Source organism: Lepidothrix coronata, unplaced genomic scaffold, assembly GCF_001604755.1.
Source record: "Lepidothrix coronata isolate B3197 unplaced genomic scaffold, Lepidothrix_coronata-1.0 Scaffold39, whole genome shotgun sequence".
In the NCBI taxonomy this organism is placed as follows: Eukaryota; Metazoa; Chordata; class Aves; order Passeriformes; family Pipridae; genus Lepidothrix; species Lepidothrix coronata.
The window spans coordinates 6,638,543-6,658,659 of record NW_016690219.1 but is presented as its reverse complement, the minus strand read 5'-3'; the positions used below and the strand labels follow the sequence as shown (position 1 = coordinate 6,658,659).

Here is a 20,117-nt window from a genome sequence, read left to right as displayed (position 1 = left end):
CCTCACAGCTTTGCAGCCACACAGGGAACCTTTTCGGTTCCAGCCAGGTGGGCTTTAACTAGTGCAGTTAATTCCTGATGATCAGGCGACTCTTCCATGAATCCCAGCCCCTGCTGTGGCTGCTGAACACGTGGAAAGCTGCCCTTTTCCCCTACAAATTCCCTACTCCACACGTTCTCCTTGTCTTCTCCCTCTGAGCCTTTGGGGCTCCGTTGCTTTAGTTCATTTCATAAGAAGCAGAAAACATCTTAAATATTATTCTAGACCCGAAGCCCTTCCCTGTGTTTCTGGAGAGGGAGGGATTGGTGAAATTCGGGGAGCAGAAGGGGCTGAAGAACCTCTGGAAGTTCCCCTGAGCTGGGAATTCCTCACGCTTGGGCTGAGCACTGATGTGCTTTCCTGGCTGCCTTTGTTTGGGATTAGTTGTCCTGGGCTGGGACAGCTGGGGGTTCTTCTCCAGGTTGTGACTCCTGGCTCATCCCACTGCTCCCTGTACTCCTGGTTTGGTGGGTGTGGGGCAGGACATGGCCCAGGCTCTGGGGCAGGGGCTGGATTCACCCCTCACACCCCTGTGCAGGCAGTGCCCGGCAGTGATCCCATGTTCCTGGATGCTTCCTGGGGGTCCCTCCTGTCCCTCTGCCCAACCCTCTCTGCCCCTCAGCCTGGTCTGAGCCCACGGGTGGGTTTTGGGGCCCCCCAGGGCCCTGGGAAGGCCCAGGGTGGGTGTTGTCTCCCCTCAGGATTCGGGGGGTGATGCCTCGCTGGAGCTGTGATAATCCAGCTGTGCTGAGCCCTGTGCTTGCTGTGTCATCCTTGTTCATCCTTGCTCCCAGACACTGCTCCATTCCCTCCCAGAAGTGCCTCAGCAGAGGCTGTGAGGGCAGGGCAGGGCTGGGCCTTTATTTAATTCAAGTCTAACCCTGGGCCTGGATCTGCACTCGGGGCTCTGACGGCCCCAGGGCGTGCCCTGCTCCACAGGCAGGGGAGACTTCAGCAAATCCCAGTGGAAGATGCTCAGACCAAGAGGAAAATCCATGGGCACAAACAGAAATGTTTCATTGCTGCCAGAATCCCTTCTGTGTCCTGGCTGAGGGGGCCCAGCCCATGGAGAGCAGAGGAGGGACTGAGGGCAGGAGTGTCCCCAGCCCTGCTGCCCCTGGTGACAGGCAGGGCTTTTCCATCTCCAGTGTTACCCTGGTGCTGGGAAGGGTCTGGGAGCAGAATTCCCATCCCTTCTCCTCTCTCCGTACATTTTGTCTCCATACCCTCCCTTGGAGCTGGTGTTTGCACCAGCTGAATGGATTTACCTGTTCTTGCAGAATCTTCCTCTTCTTACTGAATCTTCCTGTTGCTCCATGTTTGTCTCTTTGTCTCCTTATCCCCCACCTTTGCCACTTGCAGGCTTAACCCTTCCCTGAGCTGAGTCCATTCTCTCCAGCTCCATCCCTTGCTGGGGGGGTCTGACTGAGCTGGGAGGTGCTGGATGCTCCTCTGCTGGAGCTCTGTGGGATAACAGGCATCTCTAACTCCAGTGTCTCCCAAGATCCCCGAGGGGGAGTTTCCTTCAGAGAACACAAACACCCCTCATGTCTCTGGGAGTTCTCTGAGGAGCTCCATGCTCTGTGTTGGCACCTTGGGCTGTGTCACCTCGGGGCTGGCAGTGGGTTATCCAGGGAAAGCAGAGCCCGAGGGAGCCTCTGTGCCTCTTGTGCGAGGTCAGCGTGGTTTAAACCCAGAGCAACCCCTCCCTTCCCAAAAACTGAGCCCAGCCCCAAACCTGCTGCTCCTGGCAGAGCTCTCTGGGCTGCTGACTGCCCCGTCTGGAGACAGAGCCAAACTGCTGATTCCTTAATCCAGAGGCACTGGAGCTTTGTTTTCACTGTGCATTCACTTTCCCACTCTGGGATGTAAATTCTGGGGGGCCATGTGAGCCCTGAGGTCCCGGGGCACTCCTGGAACGGGGCCTGCCCACAGTCCTGCTCACGGCCTGCCCTCGAGGTGCTGAGGTGAGTTCTCAGCACCATCACATTCCTCACCTCCTGTTTGGCAGCACCAGCCCGATTCCCGGTGCCGGGCGCTGCCACGGCAGGAAAGGCCCCGCCAGGAGGGTTCTGTAAGTGTGGAATTCTCAACATGGTTTGATTTCTTCTGTTTCTTTTAAATGCATTTAGCGCTGGCTCGAAAAAATCTCCCGAGGGATCAGGAGTGGTGCCAAGAGCAGCTGCTGATCCGCCAGGAGAGCCCAGGGGGGCAAAGAGAGGAGCCATTCCCACCTCCAGTGGCACGGAGGAGATTCCAGCGGGACAGACGGAGCCCCCCGAGCCCCAGCCGGGAGGAGCAGCGAGGGAGTCACCTGGGAGCCTGGCCCGGACGGCTGTGGAGGACTTGGATACTGGGATTGGTGTTCCCGTGAAACCTGCTGGCACCAGGTCACCTGGAGAGAGGTCGGAGGAGAAGCCGCTGCCGCCTTCCAGTGCGGGGACGGAAGAGGCTCCTAAAGGTCCTCCTGAACCAAAGCTGCTGGAGAAGGGAAGCAAAGAGGGGGATGAGGAGTCGTCTGCCCCTGCCGTGGAAGCACTGGGCTCGTCCAGCAGGGCTGAGGGGGATCCAGCAGGTCGTGGGGTGATCCCAGCAGCCGGGGAGGCAGCGGGGGCCAGCCCTGGAGCAGCGTCCCCCAGGGATGAGGGGGCTCCCATGGACACGGTGTCGCCTGCTGTCACCCAGCTGGCCAACGAGCTGGCTGCTCCTGGGAAGAGCCCTGTTCCTGAGGCTGGGAAAAGCAACCCTGAAACGTCTGGAGCTCCGGTGGCCGAGAGGAGACCTGTCCCTAAAACCAGGGAGGCCCCAGGGAAGAGACTTGATGTGGCTGGAGCAGAGGAGGGTGTGCTCAAAGCTGGACACACTGCGGAGGAGAACCCCGGGAAGCTCTTGGGCAAGGCTGGGGCAGAGCTGCAGAAGCAGCTTGGGAAAGCAGCAGCCAAGGCTGGGGCTGCTCTGGAAGATGCCCCGAGTGCCGTCGGTGGGAGCAACGCGGGAAGTTTGGTCAAAAGCCACCAAAACAAAGGGACAGGAGTGGCAAACCCCAGCAGATGCCACCCGGGAGCTCCACTGAACCCCTTTTTATCCCTCAAGGAGCCCGCTGTGGGTAAAACCCTCCTGAGGGCAGTGGTGTCTATCCCGGATATCTTCAAGGCCAGAGCCCCAGCGAAGAGCAGCGAGCCCTCCTCGGGCAAAGGCGGGGAGCAGAACCCCCCCAGAGCCGAGGGCCAGGCAGGGGGGGACAAGAAAACCCCCTCCAAAGCAGCCCAGCCCACAGCAGGGAGCACCCAGGGGAGAGGGAGCAGCAGCTCCGGAGTGGATGGACAGGGAGGCAGTGGGAGGAGCTCAGCCCAGCAGGACAAGGACTCCCAGGTGGAATCTAGGGCTGGTTCAAAACAGAGCCAAGAGGGAGAGAGTGGAACCCCCGGCACGGAGGAGGACCCCGGCAGCACTCAGGTGAGAGGCAGGAAGGTCCCCGTGCCGGCACTGACTCCGGCCTTCTCCCAGCCTGGGGCAGTGGCTCCATGTTCCCCTTCCCTTTTCCATAAATCCACACGAGCTGACGGGCGGCCAGTTCCTTTTATCTGCCGTGTGTGCAACACAAGGGTGGAACTGGTGGGAAAATCCTGCAGGGGTGTTGTGGAAGTGAGTCGTGGCTGTGTCCTAACTGTGTGTCCTCGGAGGAGTTCCGGATGGGAGCTGAGCTGTGTGTCCTCCGAGGAGCTGGGATTTGCTGTGCCCAGTCCTGCTCGGGCACTGGGAGCTGGGATTTGCTGTGCCCAGTCCTGCTCGGGCACTGGGAGCTGGGATTTGCTGTGCCCAGTCCTGCTCGGGCACTGGGCACTGGGAAGAGGCTCCTGAGCTGTCACCCGTGGTTGGTGGCTGGTCCCTGGAGCACCAGCTCTGCCGAGCCCAGAGCAGGAGCAGCCCTGGGGACATCCCAGAGCAGCTCCTCGGGGCCAGGAATAGCCGTGTCTGGTGGTGGGTTTGGTGTCCTGGGAGCGGGGCAGGGGCTGACCCCGTTCCATGGGAATTCCACTCTCGTTTTGCAGGGTCCTGGTGGGGACAGGAACAGTGGCACTGGCAGCAGTGGGAAGCAGAAGGAGGTAAGGATGGAACCATGGGGGGATTGAAGGTGCAGAGGGTATTGATGTTCCAGGCCAGGCTGGACAGGGCTTGGAGCAACCTGAGCTGGGGGAAGGTTTCCCTGTCCATGGACAGGGCGTGGCTCTGGGTGGGATTTCAGGTCTTTTCCAACCAAACCATTCCATGGTTCCTTGACCCCAGGCCTGGGTGCTGCTCTCAGGAATCCTTCCCCACCTCCCCCGGAGTGGGATCACCGAGTCCCTGCCCTTCCTGCACCCAGTGCCAGTGCCGTGGGCTCTGGGATGCTGGAATTGCTTTGGGATCTTCCCACGTGGTGGGTTTCCCCCCAGATCTCTCGGTCAGTGTTCCCAGGAGCCGGGACCGCCAGGAAGGCCCAGCTGGGATCAGATGCCATGAAATCCATCCCTGGGAACCATCTGGCCCTAAAGCACCACCCAAAGCTGCCCCAGACCTCTGTTCCCAGCCCGTGGTGTCCAGTCCCTTTGCCAAAGGCAGCCAAGGCTGCCAGGCTGCTCTTCCCAGCCCAGGCAGTGTGGGATGATGTCAATTGATCCACTGGGATTTCACAAAGTGCTTTGGTTTCCTGAATTAAATCCGAGTGAAATCCAATGAATTAGCACAAGGCTCCTCCCCCGTGGGACTGAGGGCCTGGACAGTTTTCCCTGCCCTCCAATGAAGTTGGTTTTTCCCCCTGCAGACAGGCTGTGGGTGTTTCTCCCGAGGCTGTGGGCGAGGGTGAAGTTGAGTGTTACATTCTCACTTTGACACTTCCCAGGAAGAAGAGCTGTTCCCGTTTAACCTGGACGAGTTTGTCACCGTGGACGAGGTGGTGGAAGAGGTGGAGTCTCCGGTCGTGCCGCGGCGAAACCCCCCCAGGGGCAAGAGGAAAGAGGGAGCCAAGCCCAGCCCGTCGGAGCCTGCGCCCAAGAGGAGGAAAGGGAAGAGCTCCGGGGCCAAGGGGGAGCCGTCCTTCGTCACCCTGGACGAGATCGGGGAGGAGGAGGACGCGCCCGCCCCGCCGGGGGACCCCCAGGGGCTGCTGGTGGTGGACGAGGTGCTGGAGGAGGAGGAGCTGTCGGAGGCGGTGAAGGACCCGCAGGCCCTGCTCACCCTGGACGAGATCTCGGAGCAGGAGGAGCCCGGAGCCCACAGGGACCTCCCCCAGCCCGGGTTCAAGGAGCGGGACCTGAAGGCCGAGCCCCTGGTGACGGTGGATGAGATCGGGGAGGTGGAGGAGCTGCCCCTGAACGAGCCCGCCGAGCTGGGCGGGGAGGACGGCAAGGGCGGCGCCGCCGACTTCGCGCCCTCGCAGGTGCCCGACGACCCCCTGGCCCTGGTGACCGTGGATGAGATCCAGGAGGACAACGAGGACAACACCCTGGTGACCCTGGACGAGGTGAACGAGGAGGAGGATGATTTCCTGGCGGATTTCAACCACCTCAAAGAGGAACTGAATTTCGTCACAGTCGATGAAGTCGGGGACGAGGAGGAGGAGGAGGAAAACTCTTCCCCAGGGAAGAGTGCACACAAGGATGAGGAGGAGGAAGACATCGTTGCTGTGGCAGGACCAGAAGAAGAGGAAATCGCTGCCAGTGCAGGACCAGAGGAGGAGGACATTGTTGCTGTCGCAGGACCAGAAGAAATAGGAATTTTGGGGGATCCGAATGCAGAAGAGGAAATCTCTGCAATCTCCAAGCCAAAAGGTGAGGGACCTCAAGGCCAGGTTGGAAGGGGCTTGGAGCCCCCTGGGCTGGTGGGAGGTGTCCCTGCCCATGGCAGGGGTGGGATCGATGGGCTTTGGGTCCCTTCCAACCCAAACCATTCCAGGATTCCCTTCCATTCCAACGTGCATTTCTGTCTCCAGCAGCTCAGCTGGGATCAGGAGGGGCAGAACCAGAGCCCAAGCAGAAGAAAGCAACTGTTCTGGGTGTCCCCAAGGTGCAGAGCACTCCCAAAGACAAATCCAGAGGAACCACCCCAAACTCTCCAGGCTTTCCTGGTAGGAAGGACTTCCCTGTCTGTTTAAAACTCCTTCCGTGTCCTACAACCACACTGAACCTGGAAGTCAGGGCCCAGAATCCATGGTTTTCTTCTTTGCTCCTCCAAATCCATGTTTAGCCAGTTGAAAGCTCAATGTGGAAAGTACTTTTTTCCTAAGATTTACAAATACAGGCAAATTTATTGATGGTCAGCACAGGGCAGTGGGAAACCTCCTGAGCATTCCCATCCTGGGACGAGTTTTATTCCCAACTTTCCATGCCTAGGAAGGAGGGAACTACTGACACAGCTTTGAAATGGGGGTGGAGAGATGTATTTCCTTTTTTTTTTAATAAGATCCTCCTCTAAATTCCTTGTCCATAAAACACTGGAACCGGAAAAGGAGTTGCTGGGAACATCTGGCTCCTGGTCTGATGGCTTGGGGGCCATTCCCTGGAAGGATGCGGCTGGTGGGACACTGCAGAGCCACACCTGGCCCAGGAGTTGGAGATAAAACACTTCAAAGGCCAAAAGGTGCCGAGGAAGTTGCAGGGACCTTCGGATCCAAAAAATTCCCAGAAATTGCTGTGGTTACTGCCCATGGAAATGATGTGTGGGTTGAAACAGGGACCAGCTCGAGTGAGAAACCGGGTTTTTTGAAGGCTGAAACCCTGTGATTTCCACCCAGGAACCCCAAATTGCCCGGGATTGGGGAGGGAGTGTGGGGTTGGGATGTGTCTGGAGCTGCGTGAGGTGACTGTCGTGTGCTGCTCCCTCAGCCCTGGACATCCTGGTGCCCAAGGCCGGGTTCTTCTGCCAGATCTGCTCCCTGTTCTACGCCGACGAGCCCTCCATGATCCAGCACTGCCGGACCCCCCTGCACCGGCAGAACATGGAGGTACCCTGGGAACAGCCCCAGACCCGGGGCTGGGGGGGCTCCTGCTCACCCCTCGGGGCTTTGGGAACACACAGCCCGTGGGAATGTGGAATGTTTCCTGTTCCATGCCCGGGTGTCATTGTGGGGATTCCTGATCCCTGAGCTTTGGCCACGTTCCCCTCAGGAGCTTCCCGAGCTGTTTGCCTGGGAGCCAAACTGGGGTGTTTTGGGGCAGATCCCCCCTGGCAGAGGGAGGAGCCAGCTGAGCTGGAGCCCAGGTGTGCTGACACCTGCCCTGCCTTTGGGATCCTGGGATATCCCTGCAGCATCCTCTCCCCTTGTCCCACAGAAATTCATGGCCAAGCAGCAGGACAACGACGGGGAAGAGCCGAGCTCCAGGTGATGGAGGGCAGAGGGACCCTCCGGTGCCCGACGCTTCGGGGCCACTCAGTGCTGTGTGTTTGGGCTCCATTTGTCCCTTGGGGTCAGGAAGGAGCGTTTGTGGTGTGGGAATCAGAGCTGGGAGGAGACCCCGGAGCTGCTGGGCTGGATTTGTGTCTCCAGTCACCCGGCGTGGGACAGACTGGTCCCAGTGTTGGCAGGAAATAAATGTTCTCATTGTATAGTTACCCCAGGGTTGTGTTTGGGGTCATTCCTTGGGGTTTGGTAACTCTGGGTCACGCTGGAGAATCCAGGGGATCGATGGAGCGACTCCGGTGGAGAGCTGGGAAGGGGCTGGAGCAGCTGAGGGAGCTGGGGGGGCTCAGCCTGGAGAAAAGGAGGCTCAGGGGGGACCTTCTGGCTCTGCAACCCCCTGACAGGAGGGGGGAGCCGGGGGGGGGTCGGGCTCTGCTCCCAGGGAACAAGGGACAGGAGGAGAGGGAACGGGAAAATTGCTCCTGGAAAGGGCTGTCCCCCAGGGCAGGGGGGATTTAACAGCCCTGTGGCTGTGGCACTTGGGGACATGGTCAGGGGTGGCCTTGGCAGTGCTGGGGGACAGCTGGATTCGATGGTCTCAGAGGGCTTTTCCAACCCAAAGGATTCCATGATTTGCTGATTCCAGGACTCCCTGCCCTGTCCCCGTTGTCCTGCTCCCGGCCATGTGCCTCACCCCGCCCCAGCCCCGTGTTTTGTGGTGACATTCCCAGCTCAGGGACCCCTCTGGAGCTCCCAGCCCCTCCCCTGGACTGTTCACAGCCAGTGGAGCCGCAGCAGGAATTCCTTGGATTCCTGTAATTTATTTCCTGGTGGCTGGGCCGGGTGGCACCCACTGCCTCTCTGGGGAGCACGTGGGCACTGTTCCTCCCTGGGGGCTGCAGGGGGGTGGGTGGGGAAGGGGGGGCCTGGATGAACTCCCTGGGAAGTTGAACTTCCCTAAGCTGAGCTGGGCTGGGTCCTGGCAGGGCCGGTGCCGGGGGGCTGGAGAGCAGGGCAGGGGGGGAAGGCCCTGGGGGCCAAGGTGGGCGACGGGCTGGAGGGTGCTGAGCCCTGGCACGGGTGGGGAGGGTGGGCATGTGCTGCCTGTTCTGCTGGCTTGTCCTTGGCACAGCCCTTGGGCAGTGGAGTCTTTCCCGCTGGGTCATCTCTGGGCTGATGGACCGTTGGGAGGGACCTTTGTGTGCACTGACCTCCCCCTGGCACCGCTCCTGGTGTCCCTTGGCTTGTCCTTGGCACAGCTCTGGGCGTCTCTTGGTGTCTCTTGGCTTTCCCTTGGCACAGCTCTTGGTCAATGAAGTCTTCCATCTGGGACATCTCCTGGTTGATTAAGTCTTCCCATTGGGACAGTTCTTTGTACCCCCTGACCTGCCCTTGGCACAGCTCCTGGTGTCTCTTGGCTTTCCTTTGGCACAGCTGTTGGTCGATGTGTTCTTCCATTTGGGACATCTCTTGCTTGATTAATTCTTCCCATTGGGACAGACTTCTGTACCCACTGACCCTCCCCTGGCACAGCTCTGGGTCTCTTTTGACTTCCTGTTGGCCCCACTTTTGGTATGTCCTGGCTTTCCTTTGGCACAGCTGTTGGTCGATGTGTTCTTCCATTTGGGACATCTCTTGCTTGATTAATTCTTCCCATTGGGACAGACTTCTGTACCCACTGACCCTCCCCTGGCACAGCTCTGGGTCTCTTTTGACTTCCTGTTGGCCCCACTTTTGGTATGTCCTGGCTTTCCTTTGGCACAGCTGTTGGTCGATGTGTTCTTCCATTTGGGACATCTCTTGCTTGATTAATTCTTCCCATTGGGACAGACTTCTGTACCCACTGACCCTCCCCTGGCACAGCTCTGGGTCTCTTTTGACTTCCTGTTGGCCCCACTTTTGGTATGTCCTGGCTTTCCTTTGGCACAGCTGTTGGTCGATGTGTTCTTCCATTTGGGACATCTCTTGCTTGATTAATTCTTCCCATTGGGACAGACTTCTGTACCCACTGACCCTCCCCTGGCACAGCTCTGGGTCTCTTTTGACTTCCTGTTGGCCCCACTTTTGGTATGTCCTGGCTTTCCTTTGGCACAGCTGTTGGTCGATGTGTTCTTCCATTTGGGACATCTCTTGCTTGATTAATTCTTCCCATTGGGACAGACTTCTGTACCCACTGACCCTCCCCTGGCACAGCTCTGGGTCTCTTTTGACTTCCTGTTGGCCCCACTTTTGGTATGTCCTGGCTTTCCTTTGGCACAGCTGTTGGTCGATGTGTTCTTCCATTTGGGACATCTCTTGCTTGATTAATTCTTCCCATTGGGACAGACTTCTGTACCCACTGACCCTCCCCTGGCACAGCTCTGGGTCTCTTTTGACTTCCTGTTGGCCCCACTTTTGGTATGTCCTGGCTTTCCTTTGGCACAGCTGTTGGTCGATGTGTTCTTCCATTTGGGACATCTCTTGCTTGATTAATTCTTCCCATTGGGACAGACTTCTGTACCCACTGACCCTCCCCTGGCACAGCTCTGGGTCTCTTTTGACTTCCTGTTGGCCCCACTTTTGGTATGTCCTGGCTTTCCTTTGGCACAGCTGTTGGTCGATGTGTTCTTCCATTTGGGACATCTCTTGCTTGATTAATTCTTCCCATTGGGACAGACTTCTGTACCCACTGACCCTCCCCTGGCACAGCTCTGGGTCTCTTTTGACTTCCTGTTGGCCCCACTTTTGGTATGTCCTGGCTTTCCTTTGGCACAGCTGTTGGTCGATGTGTTCTTCCATTTGGGACATCTCTTGCTTGATTAATTCTTCCCATTGGGACAGACTTCTGTACCCACTGACCCTCCCCTGGCACAGCTCTGGGTCTCTTTTGACTTCCTGTTGGCCCCACTTTTGGTATGTCCTGGCTTTCCTTTGGCACAGCTGTTGGTCGATGTGTTCTTCCATTTGGGACATCTCTTGCTTGATTAATTCTTCCCATTGGGACAGACTTCTGTACCCACTGACCCTCCCCTGGCACAGCTCTGGGTCTCTTTTGACTTCCTGTTGGCCCCACTTTTGGTATGTCCTGGCTTTCCTTTGGCACAGCTGTTGGTCGATGTGTTCTTCCATTTGGGACATCTCTTGCTTGATTAATTCTTCCCATTGGGACAGACTTCTGTACCCACTGACCCTCCCCTGGCACAGCTCTGGGTCTCTTTTGACTTCCTGTTGGCCCCACTTTTGGTATGTCCTGGCTTTCCTTTGGCACAGCTGTTGGTCGATGTGTTCTTCCATTTGGGACATCTCTTGCTTGATTAATTCTTCCCATTGGGACAGACTTCTGTACCCACTGACCCTCCCCTGGCACAGCTCTGGGTCTCTTTTGACTTCCTGTTGGCCCCACTTTTGGTATGTCCTGGCTTTCCTTTGGCACAGCTGTTGGTCGATGTGTTCTTCCATTTGGGACATCTCTTGCTTGATTAATTCTTCCCATTGGGACAGACTTCTGTACCCACTGACCCTCCCCTGGCACAGCTCTGGGTCTCTTTTGACTTCCTGTTGGCCCCACTTTTGGTATGTCCTGGCTTTCCTTTGGCACAGCTGTTGGTCGATGTGTTCTTCCATTTGGGACATCTCTTGCTTGATTAATTCTTCCCATTGGGACAGACTTCTGTACCCACTGACCCTCCCCTGGCACAGCTCTGGGTCTCTTTTGACTTCCTGTTGGCCCCACTTTTGGTATGTCCTGGCTTTCCTTTGGCACAGCTGTTGGTCGATGTGTTCTTCCATTTGGGACATCTCTTGCTTGATTAATTCTTCCCATTGGGACAGACTTCTGTACCCACTGACCCTCCCCTGGCACAGCTCTGGGTCTCTTTTGACTTCCTGTTGGCCCCACTTTTGGTATGTCCTGGCTTTCCTTTGGCACAGCTGTTGGTCGATGTGTTCTTCCATTTGGGACATCTCTTGCTTGATTAATTCTTCCCATTGGGACAGACTTCTGTACCCACTGACCCTCCCCTGGCACAGCTCTGGGTCTCTTTTGACTTCCTGTTGGCCCCACTTTTGGTATGTCCTGGCTTTCCTTTGGCACAGCTGTTGGTCGATGTGTTCTTCCATTTGGGACATCTCTTGCTTGATTAATTCTTCCCATTGGGACAGACTTCTGTACCCACTGACCCTCCCCTGGCACAGCTCTGGGTCTCTTTTGACTTCCTGTTGGCCCCACTTTTGGTATGTCCTGGCTTTCCTTTGGCACAGCTGTTGGTCGATGTGTTCTTCCATTTGGGACATCTCTTGCTTGATTAATTCTTCCCATTGGGACAGACTTCTGTACCCACTGACCCTCCCCTGGCACAGCTCTGGGTCTCTTTTGACTTCCTGTTGGCCCCACTTTTGGTATGTCCTGGCTTTCCTTTGGCACAGCTGTTGGTCGATGTGTTCTTCCATTTGGGACATCTCTTGCTTGATTAATTCTTCCCATTGGGACAGACTTCTGTACCCACTGACCCTCCCCTGGCACAGCTCTGGGTCTCTTTTGACTTCCTGTTGGCCCCACTTTTGGTATGTCCTGGCTTTCCTTTGGCACAGCTGTTGGTCGATGTGTTCTTCCATTTGGGACATCTCTTGCTTGATTAATTCTTCCCATTGGGACAGACTTCTGTACCCACTGACCCTCCCCTGGCACAGCTCTGGGTCTCTTTTGACTTCCTGTTGGCCCCACTTTTGGTATGTCCTGGCTTTCCTTTGGCACAGCTGTTGGTCGATGTGTTCTTCCATTTGGGACATCTCTTGCTTGATTAATTCTTCCCATTGGGACAGACTTCTGTACCCACTGACCCTCCCCTGGCACAGCTCTGGGTCTCTTTTGACTTCCTGTTGGCCCCACTTTTGGTATGTCCTGGCTTTCCTTTGGCACAGCTGTTGGTCGATGTGTTCTTCCATTTGGGACATCTCTTGCTTGATTAATTCTTCCCATTGGGACAGACTTCTGTACCCACTGACCCTCCCCTGGCACAGCTCTGGGTCTCTTTTGACTTCCTGTTGGCCCCACTTTTGGTATGTCCTGGCTTTCCTTTGGCACAGCTGTTGGTCGATGTGTTCTTCCATTTGGGACATCTCTTGCTTGATTAATTCTTCCCATTGGGACAGACTTCTGTACCCACTGACCCTCCCCTGGCACAGCTCTGGGTCTCTTTTGACTTCCTGTTGGCCCCACTTTTGGTATGTCCTGGCTTTCCTTTGGCACAGCTGTTGGTCGATGTGTTCTTCCATTTGGGACATCTCTTGCTTGATTAATTCTTCCCATTGGGACAGACTTCTGTACCCACTGACCCTCCCCTGGCACAGCTCTGGGTCTCTTTTGACTTCCTGTTGGCCCCACTTTTGGTATGTCCTGGCTTTCCTTTGGCACAGCTGTTGGTCGATGTGTTCTTCCATTTGGGACATCTCTTGCTTGATTAATTCTTCCCATTGGGACAGACTTCTGTACCCACTGACCCTCCCCTGGCACAGCTCTGGGTCTCTTTTGACTTCCTGTTGGCCCCACTTTTGGTATGTCCTGGCTTTCCTTTGGCACAGCTGTTGGTCGATGTGTTCTTCCATTTGGGACATCTCTTGCTTGATTAATTCTTCCCATTGGGACAGACTTCTGTACCCACTGACCCTCCCCTGGCACAGCTCTGGGTCTCTTTTGACTTCCTGTTGGCCCCACTTTTGGTATGTCCTGGCTTTCCTTTGGCACAGCTGTTGGTCGATGTGTTCTTCCATTTGGGACATCTCTTGCTTGATTAATTCTTCCCATTGGGACAGACTTCTGTACCCACTGACCCTCCCCTGGCACAGCTCTGGGTCTCTTTTGACTTCCTGTTGGCCCCACTTTTGGTATGTCCTGGCTTTCCTTTGGCACAGCTGTTGGTCGATGTGTTCTTCCATTTGGGACATCTCTTGCTTGATTAATTCTTCCCATTGGGACAGACTTCTGTACCCACTGACCCTCCCCTGGCACAGCTCTGGGTCTCTTTTGACTTCCTGTTGGCCCCACTTTTGGTATGTCCTGGCTTTCCTTTGGCACAGCTGTTGGTCGATGTGTTCTTCCATTTGGGACATCTCTTGCTTGATTAATTCTTCCCATTGGGACAGACTTCTGTACCCACTGACCCTCCCCTGGCACAGCTCTGGGTCTCTTTTGACTTCCTGTTGGCCCCACTTTTGGTATGTCCTGGCTTTCCTTTGGCACAGCTGTTGGTCGATGTGTTCTTCCATTTGGGACATCTCTTGCTTGATTAATTCTTCCCATTGGGACAGACTTCTGTACCCACTGACCCTCCCCTGGCACAGCTCTGGGTCTCTTTTGACTTCCTGTTGGCCCCACTTTTGGTATGTCCTGGCTTTCCTTTGGCACAGCTGTTGGTCGATGTGTTCTTCCATTTGGGACATCTCTTGCTTGATTAATTCTTCCCATTGGGACAGACTTCTGTACCCACTGACCCTCCCCTGGCACAGCTCTGGGTCTCTTTTGACTTCCTGTTGGCCCCACTTTTGGTATGTCCTGGCTTTCCTTTGGCACAGCTGTTGGTCGATGTGTTCTTCCATTTGGGACATCTCTTGCTTGATTAATTCTTCCCATTGGGACAGACTTCTGTACCCACTGACCCTCCCCTGGCACAGCTCTGGGTCTCTTTTGACTTCCTGTTGGCCCCACTTTTGGTATGTCCTGGCTTTCCTTTGGCACAGCTGTTGGTCGATGTGTTCTTCCATTTGGGACATCTCTTGCTTGATTAATTCTTCCCATTGGGACAGACTTCTGTACCCACTGACCCTCCCCTGGCACAGCTCTGGGTCTCTTTTGACTTCCTGTTGGCCCCACTTTTGGTATGTCCTGGCTTTCCTTTGGCACAGCTGTTGGTCGATGTGTTCTTCCATTTGGGACATCTCTTGCTTGATTAATTCTTCCCATTGGGACAGACTTCTGTACCCACTGACCCTCCCCTGGCACAGCTCTGGGTCTCTTTTGACTTCCTGTTGGCCCCACTTTTGGTATGTCCTGGCTTTCCTTTGGCACAGCTGTTGGTCGATGTGTTCTTCCATTTGGGACATCTCTTGCTTGATTAATTCTTCCCATTGGGACAGACTTCTGTACCCACTGACCCTCCCCTGGCACAGCTCTGGGTCTCTTTTGACTTCCTGTTGGCCCCACTTTTGGTATGTCCTGGCTTTCCTTTGGCACAGCTGTTGGTCGATGTGTTCTTCCATTTGGGACATCTCTTGCTTGATTAATTCTTCCCATTGGGACAGACTTCTGTACCCACTGACCCTCCCCTGGCACAGCTCTGGGTCTCTTTTGACTTCCTGTTGGCCCCACTTTTGGTATGTCCTGGCTTTCCTTTGGCACAGCTGTTGGTCGATGTGTTCTTCCATTTGGGACATCTCTTGCTTGATTAATTCTTCCCATTGGGACAGACTTCTGTACCCACTGACCCTCCCCTGGCACAGCTCTGGGTCTCTTTTGACTTCCTGTTGGCCCCACTTTTGGTATGTCCTGGCTTTCCTTTGGCACAGCTGTTGGTCGATGTGTTCTTCCATTTGGGACATCTCTTGCTTGATTAATTCTTCCCATTGGGACAGACTTCTGTACCCACTGACCCTCCCCTGGCACAGCTCTGGGTCTCTTTTGACTTCCTGTTGGCCCCACTTTTGGTATGTCCTGGCTTTCCTTTGGCACAGCCCTTGCTCCATGTGGTCTTCCCAGTGGGACATCTCTTGGCTGATGAGGGTTTCCCACTGGGACAGGTCTTTGTGTCCGTTGACTTCCCTGTGGCACAGCCCTTGGGATCTGTTGCCTTGCCCTTGGCACAACTCCTGGCCAGTGTAACCCTCCCATGGGGACAGTTCTTTGTGTCCATTGCCTTGCCCTTGGCACAGTTCCTGCTGCCTCTTGGCTTTCCTTGGGCAGGGCTGCTGGTCAATGAATTCTTCCATCTGGGACATCTCCCGGTTGATTAGTTCTGACCACTGGGACAGATCTTTGTATCCATTGGCTTTCCCCTGGCACACCCCTCGGGATAGCAGTGGGGCTCTGCCACGTTCCCCCTGGCACAGCTCCCGGGGGCTGCAGACTCCCCACTCCTCCTCCTCCACTGTCCCCTGTCCCTCCTGGGACCAGGGGCTCGGCATTCCCTGGGCTGGATTGGAGTTGGGCTCTGCCTTCCCCGTGGGCATCTCCATCCTCCTGTGCCACAGAGGGGTCCTGGAGCTGCTGCCTGCGCAGGGAGGGGCTCTCCTGGGAGTGGCACCCCCGGGCTCTGCGCCCTTGAACCCCCCAGGGTCACAGTGGCCCCCACGTCACAAAGGGACATCCCAGCACCCCAACGGCCATGGAACCACCTGGAACCTTCTGGAACCAGCCTGGGGCACCCCTGGACCCGCAGCCCCCGGTGTGCCCAGAGCCCTGTGAGGGTCTGGCCCCCACTCTGGGGGGTGCAGAGGGGCTCATTCCCCACCTTTGCAGGGGGTTTGTCCCCCACGTGTGCAGGTGACGGGGTGAGTGGGGCAGGTATCGGTGGGGAGGCTCGGACAGACTGCTCTTAGAGCAGTGTGATCGGGCAATATGTCAATTTATTATTTAAATCAGTTACCTTTTATACAGTTTAGTTTGCTCAGGGCACATGCTCACAACAAGGTGATTGGATAGCTTGGTCTGTGCACACGTCTCATGTCTCCAGTTCATTGCACCTGATGTCCTGTCCACGCCATCTGAAATCATCCTTGGCAGAGAAACCTCTTTCTAATTAATCTGCTCTTAGGGTTTTACTAAATTTGCAGGTGTTTCATTATCTTCAGTTTCTTAAGGTTTTCTTTCTATAAACATATTCTGTTCTCAAACCTTATAATTAGACACACAGCTAACAAGTATAAGCATCACCTATTTTCACACAGTCTATAAGTATAAACAATACACGCCTGTCACTTCCATGGCAAGCAAGGCCTNGCAGGGAGGGGCTCTCCTGGGAGTGGCACCCCCGGGCTCTGCGCCCTTGAACCCCCCAGGGTCACAGTGGCCCCCACGTCACAAAGGGACATCCCAGCACCCCAACGGCCATGGAACCACCTGGAACCTTCTGGAACCAGCCTGGGGCACCCCTGGACCCGCAGCCCCCGGTGTGCCCAGAGCCCTGTGAGGGTCTGGCCCCCACTCTGGGGGGTGCAGAGGGGCTCATTCCCCACCTTTGCAGGGGGTTTGTCCCCCACGTGTGCAGGTGACGGGGTGAGTGGGGCAGGTATCGGTGGGGAGGCACGGACAGACTGCTCTTAGAGCAGTGTGATCGGGCAATATGTCAATTTATTATTTAAATCAGTTAACTTTTATACAGTTTAGTTTGTTTGGGGCACATGCTCACAACAAGGTGATTGGATGGCTCAGTCTGTGCACGCGTCTCGTGTCTCCAGTTCATTGCACCTGATGTTCTGTCCACGCCATCTGAAATCATCCTTGGCATAGAAACCTCTTTCTAATTATCTGCTTTTACGGTTTTACTAAATTTGCAGGTGTTTCATTATCTTCAGTTTCTCAAGGTTTTCTTTCTATAAACATATGATGTTCTCAAACCTTATAATCAGACACACAGCTAACAAGTATAAGCATCACCTATTTTCACACAGTCTATAAGTATAAACGATACACGCCTGTCACTTCCATGGCAAGCAAGGCCTGCAGAGGGCAGGAGAAATTGTTCACAGAAGTCTCTCTGTCCCAGCGACAGGCAGGTGACACCACAGAAGGACGGGGCCACCCGGGGGGACCTGGGCACACTCGACAAGTGGCACCACAAGGAGCTCCCGGGGTTCAGCCAGGCCAGGTACCCGGTGCTGATCCCGGGCACGAGCACGGGCTGGCACTGGGAGCATCCCTGTGGGAAGGACCTGGGAGTTCTCATCCACTGCCGGGGCCTGTCCCAGAGCAGCAGCACGGGTGGGGGGTGGGTTTGGCTCCACTGCCACTGTCTGGGGGGTGCTGGGGGGGCCAGGGCAGCATCCAGTGGGATTCCTGCCAGGACACTCCGCGGCACCTTTGAGGCACCTCGGCAGCGGGGTCTGGCAGCGCGGGGTGCCGGGACGCAGCCGCCGACCCCAGCCAACGGCACCAGGAAATTCCTGACATCCCGGGAAGTGCTGAGCGGGCGGAATCGCAGCGCCGGGCTGTGTGCCTTGGCCCCCGGAGCCGGGAATGGGGCCAGGAGCGGGCGGAGAGGGGCCGGCACTTCTGCAAACCTCGAAAGTGCCATCACGTGGGGGCTGAGTCACGGCCGCCCCTCCTGGGCCCTTTCCAGAGCCTCGGCAGGATGCGGGAGATGCCTCGGGACGGAACAAAAGCCTTCCCAGCATCCAGTCCCGGGAGACAGACAGGGAACGGCTCCGTCCTGTGTGCCGGGCGTGTCCCGGCCCCGCGCCAACCCCGTCCCTGCCCCCCGCCTGGGCGAGGAGCATCCCTGGGTCAGGGGGGGACCCATCCCAGAGGAGCATCCCTGGGTCAGGGGGGGACCCATCCCAGAGGAGCATCCCTGGGGGATGCAGATCCGAAGGAGCCCATCTCTCAGGAGCACCCCCGGGTGTTGTGGGACCGAAGGACCCGTCCCGTGGGAGCATCCCCTGGTGACACAGGGCTGGAGGACCCCGTCCCGCCGCCCCCTCGGCCGAGCGGGGCTCTGGGACAGCCCCCGCGGATGTGGCACAGGGAGCAGGGCCAGGGGTGGGCTGGTGGGGGCCAGCCCTGCCCCCCCGCCCTGCCCGGCCCGGGCACCGCGGAGCTGCCCCGCTCCCTCCCCCCTCCGCTCCACAAAATCCCAATAAAAGAAGGAAAAGTCAAGCCAGGAAAGTTTCTCCAGGGTGGAAAATGAGCTCCTCTGAGTCTGGCGGCAGCTCGGGGGACCCCGCGCAGGGTGGGGGAGAGGCAGGACCCGGACCCCTTCCCCGGCAGCCCGGCCCGCGCCCCCCGCTCCCACCCGGGGCACTGCGGGGGTCCGGGGCCGCCCCTCCCCGCCGGGCCCGGCCCCGCTCCGCCCGCACCGGCGGCTCCGGGACCGGCCGGGTCCCCGGGCTCGGCCGGCGGGGCCGCGGCGGCGGCGAGGAGGGGACCCCCGGGACCCCCGGGCACCGCCGGCGTGGGGAGGGGACACGGGGACACGGGGACGGGCCGGGGGGGACACCGCCGGGGGTGGGGACGGTGAGGACGCGGTGATGGGACCGTGGGGATACAGCGGTGGGACGGGGGGGACACGGCGGGGGGTTCTGGGGTCGGCGGGGCCAGCGGGGACACTGCGGTGCTGGGGACGGGGGGACACGGGCAGGTGAGCGGGGGGACCCCCTGTCCCCGTTCGAGGGCACGGGTCACACGGGGGGCGGGACAGTTTAACGGGGCGGGGCGGGCGGGGGTCCCGGGCGGGGAGCGCGGGGGATTGGGGATAGGGGCGGGCAGGGGATGGACACGGGACGGGCGGGGGTCCCGGGCGGGGAGCGCGGGGGATTGGGGATAGGGGCGGGCAGGGGATGGACACGGGACGGGCGGGNGACCTTCCTCCAAATCCCCTCTTTCCCTCTCACCTGCAGCAACCTGGACCAGCAGGAGGAGCAAGGGGAAGAGCAGGTACAGGATCTTCATGGCTGATCCACCATTCCCACGTCTTCACAGGGCTGCAAAGGGCACACCAAGGCAATGAGGACATGGAGGACCCCAGGGGGTGCAGAAGCCTGGGCACTGGGGTTCCCCAAACTGCAGAGGGGCTGCCTCCAAACACAGCACATGATCTTTCCTCTACCTTTCTTTTAAGAACAATTCTGAGGTCTGTGCCACCTTGCAAACCTTGTGTTTCCTCATGTCTCAGTCTCTGGGAAATCCATTACCTAGGATTACCCTTTTCCAATAACTTTGTCTAAGGTCTTCCATAGGCTTTCCCCAGAGAACAGACTGCACACCTGACCCCAATTCTTGCCCATTCAATCCAAAGAAAGTTTCTATTTGCCCACAAAGAAGCTCTCAGGTCCCTCCTGCAGTATCCAGGCACCTTTCCAGTCTATCATCTACTTAGGAAAGCTCAGTTTCATGTACCACATGTTCTCATCTCTGAGACTCATACGAAGGGTTTTATTCTCTTTCCCAGACATCTCTGATGGCCTAAGAGCACAGCTGGATACTTCCAGCTGTTTGTCCTTTAGGTGAGTCTGTGCAGATGGACTCTGAGCTGAGAACCTGAATGGGGAGCTTTCCAGAAAGAGACCCCACAGTCACCTACCTGATGAAGGTCTTGGTGTTCAGGCAGCAGCAAATCCAACAGGAATCACTTGGCTCCAGATGCCTTTGGGGTCAGGGAATGCTGCTTTGTCCAAAACAGCCTGGTTTTATACCCCTCCTGGTGGGTGGGACATGCACTTATTGCTGCTGACACATCTGCCCTTGGCCAACCAGGCAGTGCCCCATCAGTGTGGGGGTGCTGGGGCTGCCCCTTGTCCCTCCCTGCTGCAGTGGCAGAGGCTGAGGGGCCTCCTGGGGCTGTTGCAATGTCACCCTTATCCTCCTGCAAAACGTCCTGTGACACACGGGCTGGGCAGGAGCTGCCTGGGATGGACAAGGCATCCTGGTTGGTGCTGGGAATGGTAGCACTGAGGAAAGGGTTTGCTTCTTTTTGTCCTCCCATTTCAGAGATTCTATAAATACTCAGGTAGCCAG

General features: G+C 57.1%; 1 protein-coding gene and 1 long non-coding RNA gene across 2 annotated transcripts in view; both read left to right on the top strand.

Annotated features, from left to right (window-relative positions):
* The window catches only part of ZNF638 (zinc finger protein 638), a 30,798-nt gene extending 23,164 nt beyond the window's left edge, over positions 1-7,634 (top strand). Inside the window, exons 15-20 of the mRNA XM_017812995.1 lie at positions 2,172-3,495; positions 4,092-4,145; positions 4,922-5,849; positions 6,011-6,145; positions 6,903-7,021; positions 7,350-7,634. Of these exons, the coding sequence (XP_017668484.1) occupies positions 2,172-3,495; positions 4,092-4,145; positions 4,922-5,849; positions 6,011-6,145; positions 6,903-7,021; positions 7,350-7,403 (2,614 nt within the window). The 3' untranslated portion in view covers positions 7,404-7,634. The remainder of the gene's footprint in view (positions 1-2,171; positions 3,496-4,091; positions 4,146-4,921; positions 5,850-6,010; positions 6,146-6,902; positions 7,022-7,349) is intronic.
* Positions 7,635-16,402: 8,768 nt separating this feature from the next.
* LOC108496380 lies at positions 16,403-17,905 on the top strand. The gene is made up of 3 exons (XR_001874435.1): positions 16,403-16,661; positions 17,158-17,253; positions 17,725-17,905. It is a non-coding gene; the product is annotated as an uncharacterized LOC108496380 (long non-coding RNA).
* The last annotated feature ends 2,212 nt before the right edge of the window (positions 17,906-20,117 follow it).